Below are 12,331 nucleotides of genomic sequence, written 5' to 3' on the forward strand. Positions count from 1 at the left end.
TGTGCCTAAGTGCACAAACATGCTGTATCTGACCTCCATAGTAAGAAGCTAACATGTTGGCTTAGAAGCTCTGTCCTCTTTTTCACTTTGTTAACCTCCCTTGAATTTGTTGAAACTTGCTGAGGCTAGTCATCAATGTCTGCACTCTGTCTAAGCCACCTGACATTTTTACTCTTAAATTCACACCCCTTCCCATTTGCTCTGGGTTTCAAAACCTGGAATTAAGCAAGTCTGTAGTAGATGTACATGTTGAAATGCACTAACCCTGAAATGGCTATTGCTTTCTTCTTTGCCGTTTCCTTGTTGCCCAATAGCTCTGTCACTAGCATTTTTTTGTGAACACCCCCCTTTTTTTTTTTTCAGTACAATCTGAAAAGAGGGGAGTGGAATATCAATAACATCCGTAACAGTGGAATTATTGGGCCTTTTTTTTTTTTTGGTTTGTTTTAAGGTATGGTAAGACACAGCCCTAGAGGACACACACCCAGTAAACAGACAAAAATTTGCCAGTCCTTGTTCTGCATTACACACCCATTGAACATTTTGGGTGGAGAACCCCCAAGGTCAAGCTCAGTTCTTCAAAAATATTTCCATTTCTATCTTGTATACAGATGAGAAGGCAAAATGTCACAATCCCTAAATCTCCATAGCCTTTATTATTTCTGTTGCAACTGCGACTGAGTTTCCCAGAACAGGTTTCATTGTGCGAGATACTGGAAGCAATAAAATGTGGTATCTCCCTCTCATTACAGATCAGGATTTTGTTTAAATTGCCATTTTCCTTGCCCATACAGAGGCATATTGTCTGCTTACCAGCCCACTGCAAAGCTGAGGTAGGTGGCAAGGGTCTCTCCCACCTACCCCTTCCACCTCAGTTTGAACTTATTCATTCTTTATTCTGCTTCATTTTTAGAATATTTCTAATTTTAAACCATGAGCACTCAAACCCTGTGAACTCAATTCACATGTTTAAAGTCAGTTTCTCAGCGTGTAACTTTGCTATTCCTGCCAATGGTTTTTCTCGATGTTTAAGGGACTTTTAACACAACCCTGAGTGAAGCAGAAGCCACAAGGCAACATAAAACAAATTCTGCATGCGTCCAAAGTCAGTGTACATGCCTGTCATGCTTTGAAGAGCCATTGTTCCGAAAAAATGCTGTTCATATAGAGGCTTGCAGTTGGCTGGCTGAATGTTACCAGCATATGGATCAGGTCAGCCCCACGGCAGGCTCGGATCTATGCATGTAGACCAGGCAGGCTTCACGTGGTTCCTTCCCCCAGCTGCGCCTTGGAGGTTTTGGGCTTGGTTTCTCAGTGATGGGACAGCTCAGAGGCCCACAGCCAGCTGGAGTAGTTACGGGCAGGTGCTTCTAGGCCAGCCATCTCCTTTCTGTTTATTTCCTTCACTTTAAATGCCCCCTGAATCTCATTTCCCACATGCATTCACCTCTTCAGAACAAGCGATTTGGAATAAAGGTGCAGTCTTGTAGCAAAAATCGTGTAAAAAACTATTTATTCCGCTGAGAACAGAAGTTGAATCAACAACAGCTTTTCAGATATGGAAGATATGTTCCTACTGCCAAAGTTATTTTCTCACCAGCGCTTGTCTTCCACGAAGTGACCTGACCCAAAGATATTTGTACGTGAGATCAGACGGCTCAAGAAAAGGCATCAACGTAGTATTTGACATTGGTATGTATGCCTTCAGAGATGGGAAAGATGAAGCCAGACACATGATGCTGATAAGAATTTCTTTTTATGTTATTCCAATAAAAAATACATTCATACAGAAATATAACAATCTTGCAAAAAACAATTTCAAATAAAATCTTGTAAAACAAAATTTTTACAAAAATCTTACAAAGAGATTCTTTAGATAACAGGGTGCTTCAAAAACAAAAAAAGAAATTTCACTAATAGAAACTTTTTCTTCTTAAATTTCAAGCAAAAATGTTTTTTTTTATTTTTATTTTTTATTTTTCAGCTTGATTGAGGCTCAGTTATCACCTGAACAAAATGTACTTGCTTATTAAGAAAATTACAGGCATTTGACATATGGCACACAGCCCCACCCCATCCACACAAGTCTGATGCTATTTCACAATTGAGACAAGCCAGTGCAAGTTTAATGTTTGGTTTTTTGTTTGTTTGTTTGGGGTTATTTTATTTTTTTTTGCTTTTGTTTATTTTCTTATTTTCAGAAGTATGGCTAAGCCAAGGACATTGCAAACAAGGAGTTTAAAAAAAAAAACTTCTAAATAGAAATCCATTTATCCTCTTTTGTTTCGGGGGGGGGGAAAAAAAGTGCATTTTCAGGCAATTTAAAACAAAAATGAAATGAGAATGATTTAAGCCTGCATGTTCCTTAGAACCAGATCACTTGCATATACTTTTTCCTAAACCACTTATCTACATACATTTCCAGGAAGATATACCAAAATATTAGCATAGTAAGCAAGACCAATAATAAATAGAAAAAAGAAACAGATCACGTGTTTCATTGCATCAACTGTAGTGAGCTGGTTTAAAAAAAAATAAAAATACTGCTTTTGGACAGACTATTTCTATTCTAGGAAAAAACAGTCTTTGTTTTAGCTGAACTATGCAAAATTAGAGCTCAACCACCACAACAACTAGCTCACTCACAGGTCCTCCCATAAGCCAGAAGGCCAAAATATGAGTGTACTTCATCTGCACACAGCTAATATTCTTTTAGCATGCCAATACTCAGTTCATATCATTCTTAAATGGCCACAGATACGCTATTCCAGACAACCTAATAACTACAAAACACAGTCAGCAGTCTGAGAAGAACTGAATGCCAACAAAGCCTTTAGCATAGCATTAAGCTAAAGGTAAAGCCTCTAAAAATGCTAGATTTTAATAACTGTATCTTTCATTTCTTTGTCTCCTTAATGACCATATTGGGGGGGAGGGGATATTTTGACGGGCTGTGGCATTTTCTAGCTATGTGTTCTAATTTTTTTTCCTTTTAAAAAAAATATTTATATATTATCTATATATATACACACATACACAGACTGTACACACAAATATACATACACAATTATTTTTCTGCCCACTTTTAAAAAAAAAAGTAATATAGTTTCTTTCTGTATGACCAACAGATAGCTAGATATATAGATGTGAAACTTGTGCCTTTTAAGCAAATACATCTTTTAATACTTCTGTATCTTTAATATGTATGAAAACTTGACATATTAAGTACAGTTGGGGTGTGTATATACACAGTTGTTGTGCAAGGTCAATATAAAAAAAAGTCTCAAGGTGGCAGAACTGGTCAGGTATTCAATTGGCATATGCATTATACTGTAACACAGTCAAATTGTCTAAGTTAAACAAATACTGTACTGACATGAATGACTTTTCTCTATATTTGTCTTTGTAAAGGAGGACCCTGGAAGTAACCTTTTTTTCCCCTCATATTATACATTTGATACAGTACAATGCCAGGTGAAAAGAGAGCCTTAATAAAGCATGCATCACCCATACCCCTGTATAAGACCCCCTACAAGAGAAGGTCACTTGCATAAGGCACCATTATTAAGGTCAACAGTGCATTAACAGCTAGAAAACCAGAAGTTAGTCCTCAAGGCATAAATAAGAGAAAAATTAGCTGCATGAGAAAAATCAGTTTCTAACCAATAGTGGTTTTATCCACCCAACAGAAAAAATTATTCATGTTCCATACATTATGTAACATTAGACCAATTGTATTTTAGCTGCTCTTAACTGGAATCAAAACTGCAGTCCTGATTAAAGAATGGAAAAGCATATAGTTCCCCAGAACCATGCAATAACCTTTGTATTATAATGAAAAGTTATAGTTGTGTTACATTTGTAAATACACAGCTTATACAATGGATTACAAATGAGCTCTGTAGCAAGTAAAACAAGCTACTTGACACATTGCACGTTTAATAGCTGCACCAGACACCTAAAGCTCCTCTCACACAGGAACGGGGAGGTCCCCATCTCCATTCTGGCATCCTGACTCTTTTTATTCCCCCCTTCCCCTCTCTGTTTTCCCTCGAAAAAGGTGCAGACACCCCTCCCCCCACCCCTTGGAAATGATTGGTGGTCGTCCCGTCTCACAAGATATTCCTCACATACAAGACATTCAGACTATTCTTTTTCTCTTACAGTTATAAAACAACCACAAGAAAAAAAATGTGCCTCAGCATACAGTCGTCAATAGATCCTCATAGCACACAGTCGCCCAATCATTGACATTCTCAGTGCACATGCTCACGGCAAAAGGCTTAGGAGCCACTCAGAAGGTTAGATACCAGTGTATGAGTCCAGGAAACCCCAAACATCACGCACCACGGTTGCTATGCCGTTTCTTACATGACTTATTAGCCCTCAAAAGACCTTCAAGGAAGAGAGGTCCTGGAGGCAACTGGGTAGGGTGCAAAATGGCATGCTTTGGCTGGAACACGCATCCCTCTGCTCAAGGCTCTTCAACCTTGACGCCTCTTAGCCCACAGGATTCACCTCGTGACCCACTCAGAGGTGTCTCTTCATGTGAAGGGCCAGGTGGTCGGACCTGGAAAAACACCTGCAAGGAAAGAGAAAGACGGCGTGTTAGATGAGGGTTGGGTGCACTCATGGCACATTTTATGAGGTCAAGATTCCTCCGTGCTCTGCAGCTCCATACCGCGGCTGGGGGAAGAGGGATGGGGCAATCTTGGAGACACTGGAGCACTCAAGGCATCCCCATGCACCTGGGTGTTCTGCAGGTAGGTGGTAGCACTGGGGATTTCACAACACCAATCTGCACCATCAGGCTACAAACTATATCCAGGTGATTAGTAAAACATTTTTTTTCCCACTACGAAGACATAATAATCCCTTAAAAATACTAGATGCAATTGTGTCCCCAAGCGATTCCTTCACAAATGAACCTTGTGAAAGGCAGCCTAGACTCACTTTCCAGCAAGTGTTAAAAATAACTATTTTAAAAGGTGCATTTCAGTCGCATACCTGTCACAGTGACTACATTTAAAAGGCTTGGCACCAGTGTGCTTTCTGAAGTGTCTGGTTAATTCATCACTTCTTGCGAAACGCCACTCACACCCTTCCCATGAACATCTGTAAGGCTTTTCCCCTACAAAGAAAGCAGATTATATGTTAGTCACGACTTCATTCAAACAAAGATCGGTGCTATCCCATTCATTTTCTATGTAAACCTCCTCCACCCCCTAAAGACAGTCAATTTTATTTAACATATCTGAATGCTTCAGAACATGCAGGCAAAGAAGGCAAAATTCATCCACCTGATTCCTACTTAACTATTGTGCTGCAACAGCACATCAAATAATCTCATTCTTGTTACAAAAAGCGATTAAACAGGTTCTCAGGAAACAAAGAAATCCAACCTTGTACCATTCCTGTTCATCTGTAATAGCACCCTGACTCCCAAACAGGTAGCATGGAACTCATGAAGGTGATTAAAGACAGCGCAGCTAGGCACCCAGATGCAATTAGGCTACTGTATTGCATCAAAGTCCTCTGTCACTCACTCATCTGTATAACATGCAACCTCCTTCTGCTGAGCTACATTTTCTTGGAAAAGCCTGCACAGCACTTTGAACATTGCTATTTTAGCATTCAAGAAATACCACTTCCATTCACAGGAACGTTCTCAGCCAGACAGCACCGGGACAACAGTTCTGCAATACTTCTGAGGCCGGCAGCTATTTATGTCTGCTCAACCACCACGGTTTCAGTGGAAGTTGTTCTTTCCTCTCAAAATAATCTCGTTTTATCGGACTTCTGCCTGACAATGGGAGCATCCAAGCTTGCTCAGACTTCCCATAAAAGCCACAAAATGCTGAGCCCATGAGTCAAAACAGGATCTCTTCCATGAATTCTCTTTCCACATCATGGGGAAAAAAAACTGCATAGGTCTTTGGATTTGCACACCAAGAACGCCAAACCAAATCCTCACATTAAGCGATGACTACTGAGCCAAGGCAGAGTTCTATACATCTAACTGCTATCATAAAAAGATGTTGAATATTAATACTCAAACAAGCAAATCAGCATGCTACTTCAACCATAAAATATTTAGAAAAGTCCTGAAGTGTCTACCTTCCTCACTTTCTTTCCCAATAACACACAGGATTATTTTTTTTTTCCATTCAGATTCCATAACAATAAAATGCTGTTTCTCAGTATTTTGGGATAAAATTATACAGTCAGTCATACATTTGCAAGTCCAATTAGGCAGATATATTAGAAGAACTACAACGCGCCACGGCTTTCCAAGATTTTTGCTGACACAATGGCACACAAAACTGTTAAATTATTTACAACTATAGCTGTACTTTATATAATCAAGGCCTTGGGATGTCTGGTTGAATAGACCCAATGTACAGTGGACCATGAAGACAGGCTCTTATACTACTTTGCGATCCTGATCCATCCAGCTTTTGGATATGCCATTCCTTTTTTTTTTTTTTTTTTCTCCTCAAGAAAGTCTCAGTTAGCTTTTGCTTTGGAAATAAATTGTGAACAGAGGTATAGCGTCTCTTCTGGCTAGCGAGTGCTTCCGAAGACCACATGCCTCTGCAGTTTCCCAAGGATTGCCTAGTTAAACGAGTGGCTCATATTTGCTATGACAGCAGACTCATCCACAGCCAACTGCCTTGGCTTCAGCCGGCTTACGAAGAGAATGAGGAAGTGATGTCGCCCATGCTGGTAAGCCTCTTGCACTATTACATCATCTCTCCAAACCTGGGCTCCCACCCAGCGACTGTGTAAGGCCGTGACACCACCACCGTCAGGGGTATTCCCTGCAGTACTTGCCAACTCTTAACAAGCATTCGGTTACTAACCTGTATGAGTACGCTGATGTGCTTTCAGATGTGAACTTTTGGTGTAAACTTTCCTGCAACCATTAAAGTGACACCTGTGAACACGCCTTCTGCCATCTGGCGAGGTGTCACCATTGGCGGGTGTACCTTTTTCTGCAGTCTTTCCAGCGGTACCGGTACGAATTTTCCCCGGTGAATGCAACTCACCCGGCGTACAATTCCATAGCTGGGAAGAAGACTCCTTGCTCAGCTCAGGAGACGAAGGGGGAGTGGAAGTGACAGATGAGCTCAAGTTTCCTGAACTGGCTAAAACATCGCTTATAGGGTCAGAGGTAAACTTGGTCGTGGGCGAGAGCTCCTCAGAGCTGTCCGAAGATTCACTGCTCACGTCAGAATTCAAACTGTTGGTCTCTAAGTTCTGACTAGTAGGGCTGTCCTCTTTTGGGACACACGTGCTCTTCAGTTCAGATTCCTCCTTTTTCTCACGTGCCAGAATAATTTTGGTCCAGAGATCCTCTTGGCTATCAAATTTGATTTCAGATGCAGATACGTAACAGGGTTCGCTTTGAAGATACCGTTCCAGCTCCAAACACGTCTAGGTGAAAGAGAGGGAGAAAAAAGAGGAAAGTTACAAGCTGGTTCAAAGTAAACCCAATTGTATTTTACACTTCAAAAAGCATGCAGGAATGTAGTATGTTCGATTTGAGGTTTCTAGGTTCAAAACAAATTAAAGGCTCCTCCAGCCGTAACTAGGTGACTGTTACGATGAAAAGAAATCGCTTCTCAAGACCTGGGCAGGAGTTCAAACACACAGCTGAAGGTGCAAGTCAGCTTGGGTTTGCAAAATGGCATTCTAATGAGTCACTCAAATTATCGTCGCTCTCATCATAAAAATCTGTGTTTTAGCAGGCTGACGTTGAAAAGGGACCATAGAGAGCCACAACAAATAATTACACTTCACTCTCGCACCCTGCCTAATGTCAAGTTGTTTTGCATCTCCCTCACACAAACACGAGGCTGAGGGGACCCAGGCGAACACAATGTGCTCTGACAGGCAGCTAAAGCCCAAACACCGTGTCAGAAAACAAAGCCACATTTCAGCATGGCTGCGGAGCTGCCGGCCCGTCTTCTGGGGCCATCAATGGAGCAGCAGACGTCCTCCCATTTCCTGTGCATGAGAATGCTGCATGCTCGACTTTCAAAGAATGTCATTTCCAAGCGTATTGGCATGCACGCCACATAGCTCGGGCTGCTCCCCTGCACGGTTGGAGGAACAAGGGGGGGAACTTCGGTGACAGAAGAGAGGGGAGAAAAAAGTTCCCGAATAGAAATGTCCTATTCTATAGGATGCGAAACGGGAAATTACTCTGAGGTCCTGCTGGGAGTCCCACAATGAACAAGAACTTTATCTACTGGCCAAGAGTGCAACTGTATGAGTCATCGCTCGCTTTCTTTCACGCAATGCCAAAGGAGACTTCCTTTTAAAATCCTGTCCATCTGCCAAGAAAGTACTCTGTTCAAATATACATGCAACAGTACATGGACAACTTCCCCCCCCCCCCCCAGCCGCATTCCTCTCCACTCCATGAAACGAAACAAAACAAAAAACAAAACCACCCTAAATGGGTGAAGCTGCGGTTTTCAATTTCAATTACCCTGCTGACTTTCTAGCCATTTGCAGAGGAGAACAAAAAAGGGTACGAACTGTTATGGCAACAAGCTGATGTTTTGGGATTATTCTTTCCACTATAGGAAACGATCCATATGGAAGCGTTACACAGAAAAAAAAAGGACACACCAAGTTTCCATATCAAACTCTACTTATTTTAGCAAAATCATCCCTTCCCAGCCCGGTAGCAAAACCTGATCCCAAATGCCACACATTCCCCTCACAGCCCCTTCCCATCTGCCTCCCGTCTCCCCCAGTAAACTGGGTCACATGTTGTGACCAGGCCAGGAGCGAGGGCAAAAATGGGGGGGAAAAAACAACACAAAAACAACAAAACAAGATGAAAACAACCCCGGCGCTGCACACGGCGTTTAGGTATTTGCCTGTAATTAGATAACTGGTTTGCAACGCACGTTGACAACAAAAAAGGGTTTCAATAGGGACGACACAATAGTGTATTGATTTTCCGAGAAAACAGAAGGGAAAGGGGGGGGGGGAAGCATTTATTAAGATCTTTTTAAACTTTAATATTCCCGGCTAATTTAAATTCCTCATTAGGTAGATTATAGTAATGGGGACCGGAGCAAAGCTCTCTCTATCTCTCTCTCTCTCTGAGTTTAAATGCCTCTGAAGGCTACTGGGAAAGAGGGCTGGCCCCTTGCCAAAAACCCAAATGCCTGAAGGAAACTACTTAGCTCCATTTCAATCACGTACTATGAAGCTGCCTCTTTGAAAGGGGAAGGGGGGAGGGAAGGAAAAAAAATATGAAATAAAATATAAGGGGTGGGGGGTGATTGCATACAATTAGGAGGCATGTGAAGGCTGTAACACTTTGCATCTTTGCATTTCAACCTTCTTGGGTAGGCTCCTTGGCCCCGCCGGCAGGTACCGGCTGTGGTCCCCGTCGCCCCCCGGAGCGGGGCTGTCAGCGGAGCCCCCCGCTCGGAGCGGATTAGGGCGAGAAAGGAGGGGAAAGAAAAAAGGCAACGAAATATGTCCATTAAAGGGAAGGAGCCTCCGTTCTTCCTCCTTCCCCACCAAGGCAATTAGCACAAGGGGAGCGCTGTCATATGACTGACAACTCTGCAAAGCTCCCTGCGCTGGGAAATAGCTCCATTATACACATATATGTATACATTATATATATATATACACGTGTACAGATGTGCATGTACACCCGTGGATGGTTCTTCCCATCATCGCTAGGAAATAATGCATAATAATAAAAATAATAACAGCCGGGGTGGAAAGGCAGCCCGTGGCCGAGGCGGGGAGCTGGGCTGACAAGACCCAGCTGCGGAGCCCGGAGCCGGCACCGGAGCAAAACTTTTGCCCGGACCCGCTGCGGAGCTGCGGGGCCGGGGAGCTGCGGGGCCGGGCAGGGAGACGGGCAGCTCCTCGCCTTCACCTCGGGGCTCTCAAAAAATGGAAAAAATAAAAATAAAAATAAATCAAAAAACGCCGTGCAATTTAAAAGCGAAACACCTGCTTCCAAACGTCGCTAGGTATTTGTGCTCAGATCTCCCCAAACTCGCCGCTGACACTTGGTTGTTTTTTTTTTTTTTCCTCTTTCAATCCGCTCATCCTTTAATACGGCTTTAAAAAAAAAAAATACGACAACAACAACAACAACATCGACATCCTCGTTTTACCTGTTGCCAATATTCCTCCAGGGACGGCAAGGCTGAGAAGTACCCCGTGTCGTGCACAATCTGGAGTTCCTGGAAGATGCTGCACATGGGGAGCACATCCATGGCTCAAGTTGCAACAACAAAAGTCACTGCTGGTTACCAAAAACACCACGAGAGATGCCTCCTTTATGTGCGACGGGGGTGTGCCGGGGGGGTGTCAAAAACCTCAGCTCTCAGTTTCCAAGCCCCCCCCCTCTTCCTTCCAGAGAAGAAGAAAAAAAAATAACAAAAAATAAAAAAATAAAAATTATTTTATATATATGGAGATATATATATATATTAATTCCTTGAGGAGTTTAGGGAGGAAAAAAGACCGAAGTTTCATGCAAAGTTTAATCGCACGGCAAAGGCAAAGGACGGCTTTCCCGAGGCGGCCGGCGGAGGACCCTGGCGCAGGAGCGGGCTCAATATTTGCAAACACGGCGCTGCTGCGAATGCAGCCCCCTGCAAAACTTCCCCGCTCAAAGCCCGGCCCGGCCGCGCCGCCGCCCCCGCCCCCCCCCCCCGCCGCCCCCCTCTCTCTCACCCCTCCCTCCCCGTCTCCGCCTCCTCCTCTCTCTCCTCCTCTCTCTCCCCCCTCACTCCCCGCCCCTCGTTATACCGTGACACCGCCCGCTCTGCCGCCGCCTCAAGCCCCGCCGCGCGCGCCCGCGCCCCGCGTGCCAATGATGTCATAGTCCGCCCAATCGGAGCCCGGAAGGCATCGCGGCTCCTCCTGGCCGTGAGCAGAGCCCGGCCGTGGACGGCTCCGCCATTGGCGTGCCCCGATTCGAAATTCGCCCCCTCCTGATTGGAGAGGCTGGGCGGCATGCTATTTTAGCAGGGTATATAAAGCGGGGAAGCGGCGGCTTTTTCGGGGAGGGGAGGTGTGCGCTTGCTCGCGGAGCGGGCAGAAGGCGGGGGAGGGGAGGTGGCATGTGCTTTGCTCTGCGCTGCCGGCGGCGGGCGCCGAGGGCGCTCCGGAGCCGCTTGCGTAGTGGCGGCCGCAAGGGGCAGTGAGGCGGCTGCTGCGCTCTGTGGGGCGGAGGGGAAGGGGAGGCCAGAGGGAGCCTCACCGCAGTGTCAGGGTGCCATGGTTAAGTCTGGGCAAGCCGCCATGTCGCCTCCCTGCGACAGGCAAACTGCTGGGTCGTGAGGTCCATGTAGGCTAGTGGGGTTAAGGTTTTTGGGGCGATCCTTGATTGAAGTGAGGGGTTTGGAAGTGTGGCAGGACCTACCCTCACACCTCCTGCCTGCCCTCACACCTCCCCTACTGGCCTGCACCTCAGTGCAGCACCCTATGCTGTGTGCGTGTCCGTCAGAAACACATTTTGGTGTGTCAGTATCACGGCATCCTCATTTCCTAACACAGCCCAATTGGTGATACGGCTGTCTTTCGTACAATGGAAAAACATGTTCTGTGGTTAAGCTTTCCAAAGGACTGTCCAGCGCATGGAACAAACACTCCTAATGTCTTGCTTTTACTGAAAGACCTTTAATTTTCCGCTGATGTTTCCATCGTAATCTCTTCTCCGTTATTTCCATCTCCACGCTTTTCTCTCTGTTGCTTAGTTACTTACAAATGGCAACTAACCTATTTAAAGTTTGTTCTGCCCACTGTATTCTGAGAAGTAGTGATTGTAGGAGTCAAAATGTCAAAGTCTAACTTTCCATCCCATAGCCCTTCACAAGCTGTTGATATGGCCATTTTGTAAGCATACAACTGGTGCTTCTGGTTGGGTTTTCCAATGTCTATGGAAAAAAAAGCTGAAGGTCAATTATAGCATTATTATATGTTCAGAAAAATGAGCTAATGTTGAAGACTCAAAACATATAAATCCAGAGAACTACACTCACTTACTAATTAGTAATTCTTTACCTGGCTTCAGAGGGCCAAACGTGAATATGTTTCCAAAGTTACCTTGCAGACAACAGATAGTTTTGTCTACTTTGTTTCCAAAACCAAATCGTCCAAAGAAAAGCATAGAAGGAAAAAGAAGTCTTAAAAATATTAACTATACACCTAATTTGAGCCTACTTTTAGTTCTGTAGAGTGAAGTATTTTGTGGTCTGAGTTGCCATGTGGGTTCCAGTCAAATATAACCTGGTAGCATAACTGTAGAAATCCTTAGTGTTGTATAGCCAACCTG

The 12,331-nt window shown here is 44.1% G+C and overlaps 1 protein-coding gene across 2 annotated transcripts; it reads right to left on the reverse strand.

Annotated features, from left to right (window-relative positions):
- Positions 1-627: 627 nt before the first annotated feature.
- KLF6 (KLF transcription factor 6) lies at positions 628-10,706 on the reverse strand. 2 transcript variants are annotated; one of them, XM_035564287.2, is made up of 4 exons: positions 10,164-10,706; positions 6,864-7,437; positions 5,008-5,131; positions 628-4,582 (listed from the first exon to the last, which is right to left on the reverse strand). In XM_035564287.2, exons 1-4 carry the CDS (start codon positions 10,263-10,265, stop codon positions 4,531-4,533), a joined length of 852 nt encoding a protein of 283 aa, XP_035420180.1. In that variant the 5' UTR covers positions 10,266-10,706; the 3' UTR covers positions 628-4,530. The 2 variants fall into 2 exon arrangements, with proteins under 2 accessions (XP_035420180.1, XP_035420181.1); XM_035564288.2 differs by having other exon boundaries at positions 7,050-7,437; positions 10,164-10,665.
- Positions 10,707-12,331: the final 1,625 nt, after the last annotated feature.

This window comes from Cygnus atratus, chromosome 2, assembly GCF_013377495.2.
Source record: "Cygnus atratus isolate AKBS03 ecotype Queensland, Australia chromosome 2, CAtr_DNAZoo_HiC_assembly, whole genome shotgun sequence".
Lineage (NCBI taxonomy): Eukaryota > Metazoa > Chordata > Aves > Anseriformes > Anatidae > Cygnus > Cygnus atratus.

What these genes read in the sequence shown, in the direction of transcription:
- KLF6 (XM_035564287.2), bottom strand. Translation starts at nt 10,265, where the DNA reads ATGGATGTGCTCCCCATGTGCAGCATCTTCCAGGAACTCCAGATTGTG. An exon ending in TGGAGGAATATTGGCAACAG is followed by an intron (nt 7,438 to 10,163) that starts GTAAAACGAGGA and finishes TCTTTCACCTAG; the next exon opens with ACGTGTTTGGAGCTGGAACG. An exon ending in ACATCAGCGTACTCATACAG is followed by an intron (nt 5,132 to 6,863) that starts GTTAGTAACCGA and finishes CTTTCTTTGTAG; the next exon opens with GGGAAAAGCCTTACAGATGT.